Below are 20,933 nucleotides of genomic sequence, written 5' to 3' on the forward strand. Positions count from 1 at the left end.
CAATTCTATTACGGATAGATTTGAGCACCGGCACCAGCAATTACACACTAATAATTCACGGAAGCAGCCCCTGCTGGCCTGATAAATTATTTCAGCACTACAGCCTCCATTTTCTGTGAACTTCAAAACCCTCCAAGTCTGGCAGCTTAAGAGTACAAAAGAGAGGGGGGGGAAGTGAGAAGAAGAAATTAATTCTAATCTCTCACCTATCTCAGTCAGACCAACTGAGCTACAAAACAGGAAGATCAAGATGGTCAAATTCACTTTATTCACAAGCGAAGCTGATTACTTTGAGCGACGTTGCTAGGACAACAAAACAAAAAGTCAGCACTAGCACTTGAAGGCTGAGCTGCTCTCCCGCCACTTCCGCGGGGAGCAGAGCTGCCCCTGAGCAGGAACAGGCTCTGAACAGCCCCCGGATCCCGACGGGGAGAGCCAGGCTCGGCTCGTCCTGCTGTCCAGGCTGCAGCAGGGTCTTTGAGCAATTCTTCCAGGAGCCTAACACTAAAGGGTCAAAGAGGCAGCTGCCTCTCAAGCAGTTCCTACGTGCAGCAACAGGGCTCAGCAAGAGCCGCCCTTTACCCTCTGGAAAAGATTTGCCTTGAGACAATAGAAACTTCACATCAGCTGGATCTGGAAACAGAAGCACAAGTTGCTACTACTTGGAAGCACCTAAGAGTCTCACTACAACATTCCGGGGTGGGGAAAAGCAGGTAAGATGCAGCACAGGCATCGCCATGGTGAGGAGGTTAGACTAAAGGCTGGAATGGTGGGAGGTGAGTTTGCACACTGTGCTGTGAAACGGGACCGTTCCCCTCCGAGCTCACACCTCCCCAGGACAGGCACATCCTAGCGGAACTGGAGTGGGCTGATCCGCAGTCCAATGACATCTTTGCCGATCTCTGTCACCTGAGGAATAAAAGGGAGATGATTAACGCTTAAAACCAACGCAACAGCCCAACCCTGCGTGCAGCGTTCAGAGCCTAGCCTGTTCTCGAGAACACATGCTGCCGATTGCTGCGACGTCGGTCCCTGAAGGCAGCATTTAACCTACACAGCATTTCACAATTCCCAGACTGCTCCACCTCACATGCCAAGTCCTCCAATATTCAACTAGAGCCACAACCCATGACAAGCTAGTTTATGGGGAGCACAGGGGAAGGTGCTGAAGGGAATTCTGAAAGGAAACACCACGGGCTAGGAGCGGGCGGTAACAGGTGTCGAGACCCCCTTACTGTAGTGACGCGGCAGATCTGCCCATGGAATTCGGGACAGTAGCAGGCTCCACTGAGTGGACACTTCTCCACGGGTTTGCCACGATAGATGGGTCGGTAAGAGGCAGCACAGATGTCAAAGGGATTGTGCATGTCATAGTTGAGCTGGTAGGTGTCAGTGGGATTCTTCTCACATGCTGACAAGATCTTGCGAGTCTGCAAGAAACAACCACATTGACCAGACGGGCAGCTAGGAAGCAGTCCCAGCAGGGGCTGCCACGGCAGATATTTCTGACCGTGCACCTCAGGGACATACCTGCTGGGCCACCTCAGGCTTTGGACCCAGCTCCAGCAGCCGACGGGCAAAAGTAGCAGCTGTCTTGAAGTTTTTGAGTTTGAAAAAGAGGTTGAGAGCTGTACGCAGCACCAAGATCATGTGGACGGGCTGCAGGTTGGAGTGGGTGAAATAGGCGGCCATCTGCATTGGACAGAAGGAGGGGAAGTAAGGATACAATCACTACCAACCACGTGAGTAACTGATGCCCTGAAAATGCTGCAAGAAACCCCTCCCAGGTAACCACTGCCACACCTGCTTTAAAGAAGGAAATGGCAGAATTCAGGATTCCCAACACCTTTTTAAACCCAAAGGCTACTTCCCCCTTATCCCCCTCATAGTGAAGAAATTCACGGAGCTTCTGTACCTCGCAGATTCGTTTCTGCTGCTCCAGGGTCTCTTTGGGCAGCTTCTTCCGCTCAATCTCCATAGAGAGTCCTACAATATACTCCCGGCAAATGGCTATCAGCTGCTGAGCCTTTCAGAGAGGGAGACAGAGGCAGGCAGTCAGCCTCCTGCCCCATGGCCACGCCAGCAGCAGACGGAAGAGTCTGCCCCTCACCTCGGCAATCTCCTGCTTGTTGTCCACCACCAGCAAGGGCACGCTGAGCAAGATGGAGCGGAACTTCTCCACGGCCTCCTCAAACTTGCCAGCCGTAGTGAGCTGGTAGCACAGCTGCAGGCGCTGGATCAGGTCATTGAGTTTCAGTCCGACGGCAGGGAGGGCGTTCTTCAAGCCAGCTTCTTTCCTGTGGGGACCAAAGAGGGGTTGGGGGTACAAATGGGACCACTGCAGAGGCCAGCAGGAACACACACACTGTCAGCTCGACTGCCACTTGTCAGAAACGTTTTGACCTAGGGCCACGCTGTTGTTCTCTGCCATTAGCTTAGCACAAAAGACATCCGTGCTTCCATAATGCTGCCACCCACAATGCTCAGCTCTGCATTAGTGCAGCCTGGGAAAGTCTGGCTCGTTTTTCTACAGTGGCTTCCAGGCACCACTGTAAAAACACACCTGTGGTTCCCTAGATGCCTCAAACCAGCTTTGTGAGAGGCAGAAGCATTAGTGCTAAAAAACACAGCATCCCAACTGCCTCCCATGGTTTTAATCTCTAAAAAAAAAAAAAAAAAAAAAAAACCCACCACATGAAAGCAGTTCTTTAATATCTTTATATCCAACAGCAGGCAGCAGAAAAATCCCAGTAAAGTCAGAACGCTCCCTGTTTATACCCAGCAAAGAGGAAGGCTCCCCCCTTCACAGTGGGAGGGACGTTTCTGGCTACAACTGTCAAGAAGGATCTGGGAGGTATACAACACAAGGAAAAAAGCACAGAAAAGGAGCTAACCCAGTTGCTTACCAGTTGCGATGTGGGTATCCATACATGGTAGGGAGACATGGCAGGGCTTGGTAGGTAGTACGGCCACGGGCATAGGTCTGCAGGAACAGCTGCTTGTAGGGACCGAAGTTTGTTACTCCTACCTGGTCATGGAGGAGCTGAAAGAGAAGCATTGATCTGCTGAGTAAAAGATGTCCAGGGCTGTACAAAAGCCACACAGCTATCACTCGGGTTCACAGCACCTCTTATTTTATAGTCAGAGAAAACAATGCACAAAATGATTCACGAAAGGACACAAAATGAAGCTTCAGACTAGATCAGAGACAAAAATACATGGGGACAAAGGGGCCTGTTCCCTAGAAACTCCAGGGGAAACTTACTCTCATTGCTGTCTCAAAGGAGCCTGCCAGAATGTGGTCAACAGGAAGCTGAGAATTGTTACACCACACCTACAAGAACAGAAGGGAAACATACACAAGAGGAACTGTGTACGTGCACACATCTGTCTTACCTACTCTCATCACCCCTAACTCCCCTTAAAGTTCCTACTTTGTGCTCATAGATCAGTGCTAACAAGGACTGAACCCAAAAGAAGCAGCGGCAAAGCAGAAAGCTTCTGAGAAAGGCAAAGACTTGTGCCATTACCTGAGCTGGGCTGGTGCCCTTGGTGGGTGGCACAAAGAATCCATCCTCTGCTGTTCCTGCAGGACCTGCAGGAACATCCTGGGGGAACACACAGCACTACGATTAGTGTGGAAGTTTCTAGCACCCAAATGAAATCAGAGCTGGCCACAGCTGTCGTGACCAAGTCTCTGAAGAAGCCCAGAACACATTTCCACCATCACCACAAGCTGTCATTGCCTTCCCAAGTAACTACACTGGGCTACTTAAGAAGCCTCCTACCAGTTCAGGGGGAAGATCCAAATCTTCTTCAACTTCCCATCCACCTCCTTCTTCCTGTCCTTTACCTAGTCCTTCCTCTCCAAAGCCCTCTCCAGCATCCACAAAGCCATCTGCATGGAGGCAGCAGGGGGGAAATAGTCAGAGCTCTTACACAGGCACACACTTACACTTCTGCAAGAAAAACTCATAGATTCACCCACCTTCATCCAGCTGCAACTCTGCATCTTCTCCCCAGCCTTCGGTGCCAACAGTGTCGATATCAATATCAGCAGCCAAGGCACCCCCTTTGCCTGCAAAAAGGGCAGGATCCTTCATTTATTTACCTCTGAGCAGGTCAGGTGTTAAGCGAAGAATGATATCAAGCCAGCACCCTCCCCTCCAATTGTCAAGTCCCATCCTGTGCTAGAAGGCCAAATATCTGAAAGATCTGCCAAAGGTGGTGTAAATCCCAAGCTGGATTCCAACTAACTGCTACTAACACACAACAGCTCTGAGATTAACGGCAACAGTTCAGGAGCCACGGAAACAAGTATCTCCATTCTGCATATCCCAGCTTAATGCAACTTTCCAGGCACAAAGCAATACCTTTGCTAGCAATGGTTCCTTCAAAGAACCCCTTGGAGACAGTCAGCAAGGGCCAGTTGGTATCCAGAGGCATGACGGGAGCAGGAGGCTGCAGCAGCTTTGCATTGTGATCAATTTCTGGGACCTGAGCAGAAAACAAAGGCCACATAAGGACAACGCCATTCTTTGACCTACTACCTCCAAGCAGCACAGACAGTCTCAAGGCTGATAACAGCGACTGGAACGGAGCTGGTTCCTCCCTGCCAGAAAGGAGCTGCCTAGCCAGTCACACTAACACCAGATCCCACTGTCACCTTCTTCCCAAACTCTATAATACTTCCCACTTCAGGAAGCATTGGTCAGTTCGCTAACCGTTTCCTTTTCAGGATCAAATGTTTCCTTCAGGCTTTCAGCTTCCTCATCCAGACCATGAGTTGCAGCCGTGAGATAGGCCAGGGACTCTGAAATGAGATGTAACGAACATAAGCGCAGGTTCTTCGTTGCCTAGAAAAAGAAAACTTTACACACCAGCACACACGGCCACACTGTCACAATGGAAAGACAAGCAGTATCTCAAGGTGTAGAATCACACCTTTAGGGTGTCACTGGATTTAGGACTAGAATGCGCAGGCAACGACACATTTGAATATGCTCTACAGTTGATCCAGGTCTCCTAGGCAGTATTCTAGCTCTTGGGTTACTTTCTGCTCATCTGACTCAGTTTCTTAGGTAAGGGATTACACGGATCTGCTTCCAAAAGTTCCTGTTCACCTCAACAACCTCTCTAGCTTCTCTCCACAGGGACGTATGTTAGTCTGATATTACTCACTTTGCCCACAGTTCTTCAGGATCCTCACTCTCTCTGCCACGTCTCCTAGATACAAGGCATTCTGGTAGTGGCCACTCATATCTTTACGGATCTCAGCTAAACCAGAAGAAAAAAAGTAGATAGCTTTGCTGTTCTTGGCCCCCAAGCCACTCATTCCCTCTGGGAATGACACTCAGATCCTCTTAACCTCATTCTTCTTTGCCACCACCCTGGCACTCACCTATCTTCATCATCTTCCGAAGCTTCTCCAGGTTGCCAGTGATGAGATAGAGGAAGGAGAGCCTATCGAAGTTCTTGGTGCGCTGGTAGCACATCTCCACAATCTGGTGATTGCCCTGGAGCAGTGCCACTTCTCCCAGTTTCTCCCAGCAATTCTTGTCATCCAGAGCTTTGGCTGCTTCCAGAGCAATCTAACAAGAGAACCGAGATGGTTACAAAGGCTTTGCAGAAAGCAGTTTTCTCTGCAGGCTTCTGTTGATAATGCCAGTGATGGAAAACATGGGATCACAAGGATCGCTGCACTAAATCACGGCCCCAGCTGAAGGCCTGCACCTCAGGTTGCTGTCATCCTCAGCTCTATCACTCCCAACTAATACTTCTTCCCAATCCTCCTCCTCCTGGCAACAGAAAGGAAGCAATGCCCCAAAGGACGTGCCTTTCTCACAGCACCACCCGCCACCTCACCTCAATGTTGCCACACTCCAGTGCCAGGCTGAAACGAGTCTTCTCATCCTTGACAAAGTGCAGGGCCACCTCTGGGTAGCCCTTCTTCTGCAGGTAGGCAATGATGGACTGGCCCACAAGCTTAGCATTCCTCACCATGTGCAGCACCTGCAAAGAAAAGGCCCAGGCATTCGAGCTGCCAAAAGGTCCCTTTTTTACCCTCAGGTACACGTCAAGGAGGAGTGCAGGGTTTCTCCCGTCTCCTCACCTCATCATACTTTCTGTTGATCAATGCCAGCTTGAATTTGAATTCGGTGGGATCAATGGTGAGGACCCTGGGGCGGCACTCTCTGTCCAGGCAGTACACGTTGTTCCCCTTCACACGGGTAACGTAGATGGGCAGGTCCAGGGTACGGATAATTCCATGATCCCTATGCCGACACACAGCACACACGTGACAAGTGCCAACACAACGCATCTGTATGACTACGTTCCCTGTCTCAAAGGAGGCTCAACACTCTGCATGTTACTTCAACCCATATTATAAAAGCAAGCCCCAACCAGATGAACACCACAGCCATCCAGCCCAGCGATGAAACGCCAGTGCGCAGGGTAAGCAGCCAAACACAAGTATTTAGCTCTAGCTGTCTTTGGGTACGTCCACGCTGTAATAAAAGTGTCGTTTCACAAAAACCAGCTTTGGTGTCTGCCAAAGAAAAACCTGTGGCAGTCTGCACAAGGCCTGCCAGCTCAAGGACTCGACACACGACCCCCAGACTTACCCTGTGGTGACAGCATATTTGATGTGATTGCTGGTGGTATAGATGAAAACACCACTTTCATCCCAGGCACCGCTCTTAACACGGATGTTTTCATGGATGTTACACAGCGATTCCAGCTTTCTGTTGCAAATCATGATGGCTGGAGGGGAAAGCCGAAAGAAGTAAGGTTAGGGAACCCTCTACTGTTAAACATCTGCCTCTGAACTATGTGCTTCTCTCTTCCATAGTCCCAGTAACAGGAACTATATTGTGTCAGACACTAAGTGGATGATGGCAACCACAAGTAAACTGTCACCATCTGCCTTTGCTTTATGAAAGATCAGCTGGATCATTCTGAGGAGTACAAGAAACCCTCTGTTTCACAAGCTTACAGAAAGGTTTCTGCTGGAGAGACGAAGAGGCAGGGCCCACACTGTGAGTGTCGTCAGCCGCAAAATGGTTTCTCTAGCAGAGACTCTGCTCCCAACCAAGGAAGGAGCTAGTGTGCACCAGGATCCAGGAGAAACGCTGCACCCCGCCGATGCTTACCGTGCTTAGCAAGCAGAGCTACGTGGGACATGTCAGCCGACCAGATGACGTATTTCACCTTGGAGATCTTCACCGAGGCCAGAGTTCTGGCAAAGGACAGCAATGACATCAGAGGTGAACAACACCCCTCCACAGCAAGCTCTGTATGGTAACTACCCGTGCCCAATAGCCCCAACCCAATTTACAGATGCTCTGAAGCCCCTTTTTGCCATTCTGGACTATAAAATCATAAGGTAGAACTGAGTGACTCTGCAGCCCCGTGCAGCAAAACAAACCTCTCTCCATACCTGTGCAATAACAAATGTATCTGAGTGAAAACTGACTTCCAAACCTAGAGACCTGAGGGGCTTTTAGGGGTAGGTTTAACAGAACGAGGGAAATAAGGTCTTCCCAAGCAACATCTGCATTGTTTAATTCGCTTGTAATTTTCCCAACAATACTAGAAAGACAAAGGCATACAAATTAGGAAACAAGGCAAATTCTGGGACATACGCAATCAACATACACCGTATCTATTTGCAGATAATCCAGAACCTTCTCAAGCCTACAGAGATGGCCAAAAGCACCAACTCCTTGCCCATTTCTTTGTGGCTAGCAACACATATACCAGCACAAACACGCTGCCAAAAGAGCATTTTGAGCCGATATAAAACCTAAGGGACAAGACATCAGGCAAGCTTAGCTTGATTGAGTTTGGGTTTTTTGATTTCTCTTCACTTTTATAGCCCCCGATTCTGTAGTCACAGGATTTACAAGGGTATGGCACACATCTCCCTGTGATCAATGGCACCATGCCTGCAGCATAAATTGCACCTTGGCTATGTTTACATTCTGCTCTTCGTAACAGTTGTTAGCCGTGGTTTGGATCAATCTGACGCAGCCTGCAGCTGATGCTAAATTCTGGAGTGCATTAATAGCTATTACTTGTCCCCAGAGGGCATACGCCAGCAGGATTACGATATTAAAACTTTTCCCAGCAGACTGGATCTTACCGCTTCTGCTGCACGTCAAAGAGGGTGATGGAGTCTGCATCTCTCAGTAACAGGTTCCCCGTGCCAGCATAGAAAATCTCATCACAGTTCGGCACCTGCACCTTCTTCGTGATCTCATTCTTCAGGTTTTTGATTAGGATCTGCCATTTGGTGCGAGGAAATGTAACAGCACAGGGCAAGTTAGGTAGATTCCACAAAGGAATTCAGGATTATTTTAACTCAGATTTTTTGTGTAGCTGAACCCGAGTGACAAGAGGCCAAAATAAGAGACGCAGCCTTGCTAATGGCAGGATCAGACATCATCCTGCTAGAAAACCCAACCACAAGTTTGCCAGGTGCAGACAGAGTGTATGCTTTCTTTTCAGCCCCACTGCCGTCATTACTAGCTGGCTGATACAGTTTGCAAGTTCTCTCTACAATGAGCATACGAACAAAGTAAATATTAGGGAGAAGTGAGAGAGAACACAGTGTAGATAGAAAAAGGAAATGAGGAAGTTGAGAGGGGAGAACGGCAAGTGGAGAAGGGGAGGCAGGGAGAAGTAACAGAATACCCATGAAATAAACTTGCAACTACTAAGCCAAAAAACACTGTGAATTAAAAAAAAAAACAAAAATAAATAAATTACAATACCCTGCATGGGACAAAGAGCAAGACTTAATTTCCCTTCACATGAAATAAATCCAAGCAGGGAAAACTTTCCGTGACTGTCTTTCCTCCTCCTTTCCCCTACTGCACTCCACAAGTGAGAACAAAGAGCTTTATTAAAAATCTAACCTGTATTTTCACCATTTCCCCATTACTTGCATGCTGTGAAAGCAACCTGGGTGGTTCCACAGTCCTGTTCCAGCCCGTTTTCATTCCTGAACTCACCTGCTGTAGCAGGCTTCCAGCCGCTGAGCTGAGACTTACCGTTAAAGTTAAATAACATTTCAACTCATTACATTTCCACTGTATTATATTTCTTTGTGTACGTCTGCAGCCCACTCTCTACTGACAAAGCTTTGCCAGTCTACTTGGATCTCCAATAATTCCGTTAACCCAACCTCCCCGCTTTCCATCTGCATGCTTCCAAATGGCAGCATACCCCGTTAAAAAGATGACCCTATTAAGCTTGTCCCCTTACCGAGTGCATGCGATCCAGGACTGCAAAGCGGTTACGAGCTACCCACACAGCTGTGAGCCCGGAGGAGCGTTTCCCTTCAGGGGCTAGGAAGAGCAAAACGCAGGCAGTGAATAAAACCTCTGGCAGGCTCTTACGGCAACACATTAGTCAGTCTTGTTTGATCCCATCTTGGCTGTTGGAGCTGCTTCCTACTCGTTCATGTTTAACCTGAGGCTATGCACAAGACTCGTTTCCTCCCCCCATGTCCTTTCAGATCTCAGCGTGGCCAGCGCCAGCCCTTCTCTCCAGCCAAGGCACAAGTGGCTGGCTGGAACGCCAGTGCCACTGCTTGGCGCTGAAGCGGGCCATCCTGGGCGACAGCACCGTCTGTCAAGCTAACGAGCAGAGCCTTGCTGGCCAAACGAACCGAGCAGCGAGGGTCCCGGCTTCAGTGTAAGCCCCCCTTCTCTCTCCCCCCTGTAAACCAATATAACGAGCTGGAGGAGAAAGGCTGCGCTCTCCCCAGCACGCAGCTGTTCTCCCAGTTCTAAAATGCTAATACAAACGCAGCGTGTCAGACAGCACAGAAAGAACGGCGCTGCAGGATGGGCTTCGGATGTGGAGAAGGCTTTTTGCAGCAGCAGAAGGGAACAGAGAAATGAAGAGACAGAGCGGCTGCTGTTTTGGTAAAATAAAATCTTCTTTAGTTCTCAGCCTGTTCTCGCCGGTCCCGCTGCTCAACACGAGCGTTTTTGGAGACACACACACTACACCAAGCATAGAGCCATCTGCGGCAGATTTACATCCTGACAAATGGCGACTTAAACACAACTGCCTCACCCCTCAGCCCTCATTTACTACCCAACACAAGAAAGACTTGTCTGAATTCAAATCCCTGCTCCACTCAGGGTTTTCCAATGGCAACTCCACCTGTTCTTCTGAATGCCCAAAACTTGGCGTTTTTACTGGCTTGAAGCCTTTATCACTGACTGTAGATCAGGCAAAAAACGTTTGAAATATATTACCCAGAAGACTGTTAAAGAGTGATAAGAAAGCTTAGCTTCCTGGTCAGGTAAATAATCTGAAGGACATGAGGACGACGATTCCAAGGCACCTCTTAAATACCTACAATATAGCCCTGGGAAATCATCAGAAGGTTGCATGCCTAGCAGCTTGCTGGAGAAGATACTTATCAACCAGTAGAATTTTACACTATTCTTGAAAATGCACTAGAAGCGCATGGTTTTCCTGAAGCCTTGACATTCCTTCCTCTGGAAGAAGAATATCCTCTTTCCTCACTTAAAACAGTTAAAAGCTGGGTGCCCCCACACAAGTCAGCTTTAAACATTTCAGTCAAACTAAGTATTTGAAACATATTCCGTAACATTTAATCTAAATAGAGTTACTAAAAAACTCCCTTTCTCCTCCTCTCTTCTAATACACATGCTGACTGTACTCAGCAAAGAAATCCTCCCTTCATTAGACCCACAGAAATCAATAAATCTATGAACAAGTGAGCTGGATTCCAGAATAACTCATTCATCACTCCCACTCATTTTAAAATCTTTACTGCCGTGACGACAGAGGCAGGAGGAACCAGCTGGAGTTTCAGATCCCAAATGAAATTCATAGTTGGGAGAAAGGAAAAAAAAATAATTCTAAATCATCTTTTGACTTGTAAATTGCACAAAACTGATCTGGAATTTGCTGAGAGGAAGAATGACTACTGGCACCCTGGCATTGTCACTTTTACAGCCACTTTTCAGAGTATAAAACCTCTTAGAACCAAACATATCTGGTTAAAATCCATCTCTGTTGACAAGCCAGGAAGGCTGCCTGCTGCGTCAAAAGGGAAAACAGAAAGTTTCTAATAACGAAATTATAAAATATATATTTGTAGCAGTAAAAGTTTGGGATGAACATGAATTTTTCAAGTCAGTGTAGTGTGATATAGTGAGCAGGAAGCCTGCCAAATGATGTGTGCTGCAGGGGCACTGGGAAACACAGAGAAAGAGTCCAACAAGAGAGGCTTAGAGAAATGAAGCTTTTTTATATGTAACACAAACATACACACAGTTGGAGAGTGGGGGAGGAGACAGCTACACAGCAGCAAACACTTGCAAGGATTAATGTGAAATAAGAAGTGCCTACCATCCGGATTCTGGGAGTCTGCATCCTTGGGAATGGTGTATAGGTCGTAAGTACTGTTCTCTAAGTTGCTGGCTCTCTGCAGAGAAGGGGGAAAAACCCATTTTGAGATAGGATTTCACAGAACCAACGTTCACAACCTTGAGGAAAGTTTTTTAGCACATTATGTGCTAAGAAATCAGCAAAACTGACTTACTGTGCAGAGAAGGACAGCGTTCTCAGCTGGGTTGTATGACATATTGAACACAGGGAACTTGGAACCACTGAGAAAAAGTCATGGAGGAAGGAGAAAATTAGAGTGGACCAAGGCTATTTCTACCAAAAGTCATCTTCTGATAAACGCTTTTTCTGAAATATATTGACTACCAGAAAATTTAATTAATTTCCTGAATCAAAACAGCTTGGAAACACTGTAAGAACATCAGTGTTTCATAAATGAAAGAGCTGCCATTTCAGTTTGAAACGTAAAACTAATTAAAAAAAACCTTTCTATCTATGCACAGATAAAAACTGACCCCCAAAAACTTCTTGTAGGCTTCCTAAGTTCATCTGACAGAAAAGTCAACTGAAACTGAGGTTATGTGACCACAACAACACGATATATCTGTAAGCGAGAAACTACTAAGGGATTCAGGATACTGGCAACGCCTCTTGTAAGGTGACGAGCACCCATCTCCTACCTTCGCAGCTGCATGACGGCGACGTCTTTTGAACTGTTGAAATCAAGCTGGCGGAGAAAACGGTCCTTCACATAATACAGCATGTTGCCATGCACAGCATACGCAGGCCTCTCACGCTCCAGTTTGAACACAATCATTCCACCGTCGTGGCCTGAGAAAAAGCACACGAGAACTCAAACATGGGAAGGAAATCCTGTGGGTTTTCCTCATTAAGAAGATGACATTACCGAACCCTTCAAACCAAGAGCCAACAAAACTCATAACCAGTGACTGCCAGCCCTACCTGCTACTCCTCGACCTGACCGAATTAAGTGATTCCACTTCTTTCCTAAGGGCTCACACCCCCCGCTCTGGGTTTCCTAATAAATCTAAGCTCTGACACTCTTCTAGAAATATTTTGCTTCACTCTCACGCGTTTCTGTAAGTATTAATACTCCAGCGTGGGTTCCCCTAGGATCTGCCCCATCCCTTCAGCCTTAGAGCATTTAGCTACTTAATGCAGAGGCTATCTTCTAGCTTTGAACTAGAGCTGATACAATGTGATTGTGTTCCACTAAAGGATCTTTTCCCTATGATACATTCAATAAATGCATCTGCACTTCAGTGTGTTCTGCAAAGTGTGCTAAAAAAAGGCAAATCCTATACGGATTTCTATACGGAATACATTTTCTCTTCAAAGCAAACTGCCAGACACCAAGTAGGCGTTGTTTTTTTTTTACCTGCAGCAAAGAGGTTGAGGTTGGGATGAGCAGCCAATACCCAAAAGCGATCATGATCACGCCGAAAGGTCTGGACTCCCGTGCTAAACACGCAACAGAAGGAATAAGGAATATAAACTAAATGGAAACCTTGGTGCAAACTTCAGTTCTCAAAACGAAGACCCTAAGCTTTGCCATAGAGACTATCCCTAGCATTCAGCACAAGGAATCCACTGAGAGTTCAAAACACTGTATTCAAAGCCTTCTGTCAAATAATATATTCTCATTTAACATATTTTCAGCAGCAGCATCACTAGACAAGTCAGCCCTCTCCCACTGGCTTTCAGACAATTACAAGCCTTGCTCTTAACATGTCTCAAAGGGACAGAAAATGTGAAAAACATGACTTCTCGCTCACAAGTTTTCAAACACTAGCACTGATGTTTTAAGAACTGCGAGTGTTCAGTTTCTCTAAGAATAACTGTAGGTCTTTCATACGTGTAAGAACTGTCATAATAAGATTGAGTCAGATGCCTGACACGCACTAACCGTTTAGACATATCCCAGACACGGATGCTCTTGTCTTCTGAATTGCTGAGGATTAGTTCCTGCCGTGGGTGAAAGACAGCGCACGAGACGTTGTTGTAATGCCCCCGGCAAGTGTCAACCTCCCAGGCCTTCGATTCTAACCAGAAGTGGAAAAGAATGAGGAAAATAATGCTTAAACAGGTTAAACTCTGCCACAGCAGAAGTATAGCAAGCACTTCATTACAAAGCAAACTGCATCAGCCACTAGTTACTACACCGTTCTCTGCCATTTTCATTTATGATCTCTCTCTAACCACTAGCACAGCCCACCCGAGAGAGGCAGCTAGGCCAGATTACTAAAGAGCTGCTAAGAATTGTATATAGTTGAGCTGGACTGAGCTGACAAAAGCACAACCATCCCCAACAGAGGGCTTCTAGCTTTCAAGTCATCTCCCTTTCTTATTCCATCGGTGCATATGCAAAAAAACTTCAGAGTCAAGTTTTTCTACTCCTACAAGCTTCTGCTCAGCAATGTGTACATACCAAAAGAAGCATTTGCCAGAGAACTGAGCTCTCCTCAAATTGCAAAAGCCAATGTTGCTTGGGATTATTCACCACTCTACTATACAGACATGTTTGCAAAGTGTAAATTACCTCCAAGGTTCAGCCTACAGATGTCCAAACATAAATTTCAACTCTTAACTCCCTTCTCCCTGTGGGCTCCCCCTAGAGAATGCTCTTACCATTCATCCGCCAGATCTTCACCTGCCGATCATCAGCTCCCGACACAATAAGTGGCATTGTAGGGTGGAAGGCGGCCCAGTTCACCCCACGATCATGGCCCTACAGGCAAAAAAAGAAAACAGTCACTTGAAGCAGTTTGGTGGCTGAACGGAACGAGCAAAGGAAGGACGAAGCAACAGAGACCGCAGGCAGGCTTGCCAAGACACAGCTTTCTCTGTTTTTATACACCATGCTGCTCGTACCAGACGCTTACAGATAGTAAGATTATAGATGCCCACAATAATAAGCCTTGCGGATGCTGTTCTTCACCAGTAGAGCAAAGCTGAAGCTCAGCAGCAGAGCAGCGCTGCTTCCCAGCTTTAACAAGCTGCTGCAGAAGGCTGTCTCTACCATAATCTCCTCTGTTGCTTCCAGTAACACAAGGTAATAACATCTGCTATTTAACTGAGCTTTTGGCTGTACAGAGAAAACCATCTTTGTTTGGTTACAGTGCAAACATCTCCAGATTTTAAACTCCAGAAAAAGTTATGCCATAATCTACAAGGGCATATAACTCCATAGAGCAGAGTCAGGTGTTTCAACTCTTTATTGCTCTGCTATTTTTCTGGGGGTTTAGAGGATCATTTACACCACAGAGGTTTCATTAAATAAATCTGAAAAGACTGTACTGCACACACACGTTGACTCTGTACCTCAAGAACGTGCTTCACAACCGCATCTGTTGTCCCGAACAAATCCACCCCCGTTATTCCCCTGACATCCGATTCCACAGCTCCAGGGGACAGGTTCTTCTTCCTTAGGCCTTGTGGAACAAAGAGGAAGGAGAAGCAGGGGTGGAGGAAGCAAAAATTGTATTATCAAGACAATGTTTCTAATTTAACAAGTGGAGTACTCTCCTGTGCTGTTTACACACATCTTCAGATGAGAACTGGAAAGAGAGCGAGGAACACCCAGGACTCCCTTCCACTTCCTCCAAATGCACGAGCTCAGATGAGACACACCGAAAGGAAAGTTTGCAATGCAGCAAATCATAGGAAGGATCGCCTCACAGACAGCAGCACCTCAGCAAAGAAGGACTGACACATTTCCATTTCTCCCCCTCTCACCCCTCAGCTAATCTGAGCTTGCACCTTTCAGGGGGCTTCCACCCACACTGCTCTGATGACCTCTTGATTATGGATTCGGACAAACTGCCCCGACAAAATATTTTCAGGACCTAAAATGATACCTCTGCTATCCTTCACTAAAACCCAACAGAACACAGTAAAGAAACTGAGAATCAAAAATAGCTCCTCCTCCAGCAGTGCACAAGGAAAAGACTGCACATATAACACTCCAAAACACGCTTTTCTATTTAAAAGTACTTGGCCCAATGATGCTATCATGAAATTTAGCAAGATTAAGAAAAAAACATCTCGGATGAAAGTAGAATTGCACTGGTATGGATGCCAGCAGAGAAGGAAGTATAAGAAGAAAACAAACAATACTGAAGACAAAAATCATTTTCTTGCTGCAATTCTGATTCCCAAATTCCTCATGGATTAACAGCCCAATAACCTCTCTGGCAAAGTTAGTCTAATGAAACCAATGCGTTAAGCAGCGTCTCAGAGCAAAGCACAAATGCTCTGAGTAAGGTGCACATAGGTGCACAAGGTGAAGGACCCGAATGGCTGAGTAGATACTTCTAACGAAGTACCCCAGAAAGGAGGGATAAAGCATGTAACCCAAGAAAGATGAGCGAAGAAACATTTTCTCTTCTTTTGGAAGAGAAAATACTTGAGCCTTTGACAAGCCAGTGAAACAGGACTAGGAGACAAGTGGAAAATTTCTGGCGTAACTGCACAAATCGAGAGGGAAGGCAGGACACTCACAGAACACACCAGCCTCCTGTGTTGCTCTGGGGAGGGAGCAGGGCCAGAAAAGGGACTTGTAGCAGAAAGGCAGATATTAGGCATTCTGAGGACAGCTGTTAAAAAAAAAAATCCCAAACCTGAAAAGGAGACTCAGCTCAACATGCACACGAGCACTCAGGAGAACAGATATTAAAATAACCAGAGTAAAAGGGCAACATGCTAACTGTGAATAACAAGTTGCAAATTAGGAGAGAAGGAAGATGACAGACGGTCCTTTGAAAATTCTTTTGCTCTACTCTCTCCTTCAATGGAAACTAAAGATGGCTCTTGGGTACAGACTCTTTCATTGCTCGGCTCGAGTTCCTTCCTGTCCCTGTAATCCATCCACGTTCAGTGAGCAATTAGAGAACCCCAGTGGAAGCTGAAGTTGTACCAAAGGTTTTGCCAGCCACCAACAGACATCCACTGAGGGTGCTCAGGGAAAGACAGTCCAGGTCCTACAGACACTATCGGGGCGCTCTCAGCTCAAGTCCTCCCAGTCCCAGGGCTTCCCAGCACAGCCAGCCCAAACCCTCAGCTGATCCTCTCTTAAGCTGGTCACGCAGATGGACTAAACAGAGCCCTGACAGAATAAAGAATTTTCCTGCCAAGCATCAGACACTGCCATTTGCCAACCACGAGTAAGGTTAAACAGGAGTTGGTGTGTGATGTTAGAGCACACACAAAAGCACTCTGACCAGGATAGGACCACTAACAACCTCCTCAGGGGTTAATACTTACAAAGAGACAGAGAAAAAGAGAAGATTTTGTCATTTCTGCAGGTTAATATCAGCATCATGAGCAAAGACTTCATTCCACAGCACAGGTGAATAATCCAACACAAATGTTCATGCATTTTAATATATACAATCAAGCTTATTCTGACTGCATTCACACAGTCTCTCTCAGGACATTAGCATTAACGTTGAGCAAACTTGTTTTGCATCAAACATCCTTTATCAGCAGGTTTCAAACCAAGGAATGCTATCCGTATAGGAATTTGGAACAACAGGGCCATCTTCATGCTGGGGTGCCCAGCCTGGGTCACACTCCTCATCCCTCACACCCTCTGCTGAGGCTGACAGTTTGGGGAGGAGGATTTTGGAATGTGACCTTTAAACTCATTTAACTGAGGGCCTCAAAGAACCAGTGCTCATAATCCCAAAACCTGCTGAAAAAAAGTTCCCCCTGATGTCAGCAGAAGCGGCAAGGTAACAGCAGCACTCAGAAATTAAGTTAAAGCTCAACATCAAATGATGCACTCTCCAATTAGGATTATGTGCATGACAGACGTCAGACAAAATGGGGAAATAACCCTTCCCAGCAGACTGCTAGAGCCAGAACAGAATCCTGCTAAGGATGTAAGTCATTCTGGGGAAAAACTGGGGGAGCGGAATTGCATTTTGAATCCGTTTCTCATCTCTCTGTAGGTTTTTTCCATGCACTAGTATTCTTGTAGTGTCGTGTCTGACTGGAGCGACAGCTGAGTCAATAATTCAGGATGTCTCTAAAACCCCTCATCACATATCAGCTGAGAAAAAACGTCTGTACTATCTCCAAATCAATTTGGCAGCTGGAACTCTGCTGAGAGAGAGTGTTTGTGGGAGAATGCAGCAGCAAAGCTTACTGGCAGAATAGCTGTTAAACTCCCCAGGCTGGCAGTACAGAGAGGGAGACAGGTTTTAAATAACCAGGATATCCTGTCCCCAGCCCCTACTGTTGACACAGCTGGCCATGTCTGAGCGTGTACCACAAACAACGCAGTGTGCCCAACCAAAACTGCAATGGCGAGAGCGGCAGGTCAGACAAAGTCTGTCTCTAGAACAGTTTATGCTGTAACACCACCAGTACTGCCCCCACCCGCCTTCCACCAGTCTCTTGCCCCCCATCTCATATTTTCTTTATTTCTAGCTTTTTCATTTAGGGATCATATTTCATTCCAGTCACCCTGTGGCCTAGCTGTAACTAAGAAATAGCTAAGATACCGGTGAAGTACTTCAGAGTTTTGACTTGCAGCTCCTGCTTTGATCTTTAGGCCATGCTTCATTTTACGAAACAGACAAGCAGACTGAAATAGATGAAAGAATTCCTAATATCATCTTCCTGTCACCACCCACAACCTAACTCCCTAAAAAAAAAAACCCTCCCTAAAAACCCAAAACCCTTTCTGCAATCCAGACCAAAGCCTTTTTATCTTTCTCTCAGAACAAATGACTTCTTGCTGCCTCCAGGAGTTTTTCAAGGGGATAAAGGTGATCCAGATATTTCTAAAATCCTCCTACAAGCCTGGCACATCTGCAAAGCTGATCAGCTGACAACACTACGTCCCTTCTGACAGCAATATCCGTTGCCTATATTGGCTCTACAACCAGACTGGGAGATTACGTTGCAGAATCTCCATCTGTAGCGGTTTTTCTGGCTGCACAAAGCTACAGCTCACCTCGCCTACTGTTGCGGAAGACTTGCTCCAAGGAAAAGAGCAGACTGGATGACGCCCAGAGGTCCCTTCCAGCCAACATCCTACAACCTCACTGAAACTGAGGGGAACAGGTTCCCGTCAATAGAGAATTTTTAATTTTCTGCCTGGGGCTGCTGCAATCAACAGGCTACTCTTCCTGCTGTCAGATCTGAACCGCTCTCTCCTGCCTCGCTTGGCTTTCAGCAATTGCAGTTTTGAAGTGGGCTCTGCCACTGGGCACCCCTTGATCTGGGCAGCTCACCAGAAATATCCCAAACGCGCACAGTCTGATCCAAGCTGGCTGACACTACCAGGTCCTCAGAGGGGTGAAACTGGGCACACATCACATAGTGGTTGTGTCCTGTCAGCACACTGCAACAAAAAGGACAGAAAATACCGTTTAAACATAATATTATAATTATATAATCTTATCAATTTGCATGAACAGTAAGAGGCTCTTATTTGTTCTTACAGACAGCACTCAAGGGTCAACTTTCTGATACCAGTAACTCTGCAGGCTTTGGCACTGACACATTTTAACCTCCACAGATTTTCAACCAAACAACACGTGAATTTATGAATACAAGTCTCGTGGCATCAGAATAAATATGCAAAAGACAAGACTGATGGAAATACTCAAAACTGATCAGTTCTCTTTGCCAGTTCTATTCCTTCAACTAAGCATGGCTTCGGCTTGAAAAGAACAGATGAAGACAGCTCATGCACAAATCGTGTAGTTATTTTTTAAAGCAACCGTTGATTTTACCAAACACAAGTTCTGGACTGCCAGTTCCAAACCCGAATGGTCTGGTCATCAGAAGCACTCAGGATCCAAGGATATTCCTAAAAAGAGAAAAGTATTCTGTATATGAAACGTTAGACACCCCAGACATTCCCTCCCAACATGGCATTTTCCAACTGTCCCCAGGAATGACCCTTTGTAAATCTTATTTAAGAACCTGGAGGCAGAATCAATGCCTCTTACACCTCTACAGAAGGCTACCATATCCGGAGCTCACATCAGCAGGTCCAGACCCATTTCTTTTACAAAAATCGCCATCCAGGGAAGCACAAGCTTCTCTTTCACGCACAAAGGGAGCAGGCAGCCATCACTGGGGTAAGTACGAGAGGAGCTTACGTGGTGGAAGAAGGTAGTGCGGATATAATCCAAGTGCCCCAGCAGAGTGAAGAGACAACGGCGCAATTTGTAATTCCAGACCTGAACAACACAGAAGCAGAACAATGATGGTACGTGCCACTGCCTGCTGGATTTTTTTGTGTGCATTCACATTTCAGTTGACCTACAAGCCCCTCTCTTCCATTTTAAAACGTGTTACTAATGCCAGCTACGACGAAGCTACAACGAGGCTTCACCTCATTGCAATTAACTCTAACATCACTAAAACTGGAGAATCACAATTCCAAACCCTATTTCCATCCCCGCACATTTTTTGCTCATCTTTTAACCGGTTCCTTTGCACATTCCCTTCCCTGGATGATGCCCATTAGAGAACAAGAGCTAAAGGGGTAAAATTTTACCTTTATTTTGTAATCATCACCTCCAGAAACAAACAGAGGCTGCTGTTTGTGGAAATCAATACCTCGAACAGGTCCTACAAAGAGGAAGAGCAGGTTGGACACAGTAAGGTGGCTGACAGTTGAAGCCGTCCCTTTTACTACTTAAGGACTAGAATTCATGCTCCTTCTCACTCCTGCTGCTATTGATAAATTAAGAGCTTCAAAACAACAATAAAAAGTCACGCAACAGACTGAAAGCCCATTCCCAAACCCATTCCCTTCCACCAAGATGCCTCCAGCAACCCATCACAAACCACCCAGACCCTTCAGATCTTTATTTCCAAATTAATTTTCATTCCAGAAACAAAACTTCTTCCTCGCTTTATGCCGGTGCAAGCAGTGTTCAGTGCCAGCAAACTGGCCACAAAAAAAAAAAACAACAAAAAACACAGGCTAAAACCGAGAGGCTCAAGTAGAACAAGCAGAGGCCTCAGTAACACGTCAGCAGAGCCTCCCTTTCTCCTCTTGCACCCCAGTGTTCCACCACAACCAGGTCCCAACGCTTCCCACCAGCCCACTGACCGTCGTGCTCGTCAAATTTGTCGATGAGGGTGCACATCCGATAATCCCACAGCTGGATGACGCCATTGTGCAGGCTGGTGAGGATCCACGGCCGCTTAGGGTGAAAGCTGAGCCCTGCCGAGGCACAAAGAGACGTGACCGCCAGGCCTCCGCGCACCTGGCAGCCCCGGGGCCCAGAGCGGCCCTGGGGGTCGCCGCCCGCCCGCGCCTCCGCTCAGGAGCCCCCGGGGCGGGTGGGAGCTCCCGCACGGCCTCCCCAGGGGCTCCCAGCTCGCCCCAAGGCCGGGCTCGCCACTACCTTTCACCCGGGCTGACTTAGTCTCAAATTTGGTGAGCATCGCCCTGCGGCCCGGCCCTCAGCACCGGTCCCGGCCCTCCACGTCGGCGCTCCGGAAGTGCCCCCAGCTGACTTCCGCTTCCGCACCCCCCCCCGACC

General features: G+C 46.9%; 2 protein-coding genes across 2 annotated transcripts in view; both read right to left on the reverse strand.

Moving 5' to 3' along the window:
• The window catches only part of LOC308054934 (uncharacterized protein), a 155,738-nt gene that overhangs the window by 77,539 nt on the left and 57,266 nt on the right, over positions 1–20,933 (reverse strand). The window lies entirely within an intron of this gene.
• COPA (COPI coat complex subunit alpha) lies at positions 246–20,930 on the reverse strand. The gene is made up of 33 exons (XM_080368834.1): positions 20,796–20,930; positions 20,498–20,611; positions 19,937–20,010; positions 19,536–19,616; positions 19,164–19,240; positions 18,660–18,769; positions 14,740–14,849; positions 14,047–14,146; positions 13,325–13,460; positions 12,797–12,879; positions 12,078–12,228; positions 11,594–11,660; positions 11,401–11,476; positions 9,271–9,353; positions 8,147–8,286; positions 7,155–7,240; positions 6,627–6,765; positions 6,113–6,275; positions 5,866–6,012; positions 5,402–5,591; positions 5,182–5,277; positions 4,725–4,813; positions 4,374–4,497; positions 3,989–4,078; positions 3,789–3,898; positions 3,531–3,608; positions 3,266–3,334; positions 2,907–3,043; positions 2,111–2,297; positions 1,916–2,026; positions 1,531–1,692; positions 1,236–1,430; positions 246–909 (listed from the first exon to the last, which is right to left on the reverse strand). The coding sequence occupies exons 1-33, from the start codon at positions 20,833–20,835 to the stop codon at positions 850–852; spliced, it is 3,675 nt and encodes a 1,224-aa protein (XP_080224960.1). The 5' UTR covers positions 20,836–20,930; the 3' UTR covers positions 246–849.

Source organism: Falco punctatus (genome assembly GCF_963210335.1).
Source record: "Falco punctatus genome assembly, chromosome: 18".
Classification (NCBI taxonomy): domain Eukaryota; kingdom Metazoa; phylum Chordata; class Aves; order Falconiformes; family Falconidae; genus Falco; species Falco punctatus.

Bases quoted from the DNA above. Each gene is read 5' to 3' on its own strand.
- COPA (XM_080368834.1), bottom strand. From the start codon at position 20,835: ATGCTCACCAAATTTGAGACTAAGTCAGCCCGGGTGAAAG. The intron at 18,770-19,163 runs GTAAAATCAACG...TTTTTGTTGCAG, and splicing joins CAGTCCAGAACTTGTGTTTG to TGTGCTGACAGGACACAACC. The intron at 910-1,235 runs GTAAGGGGGTCT...TTTATTCCTCAG, and splicing joins AGATCTGCCGCGTCACTACA to GTGACAGAGATCGGCAAAGA.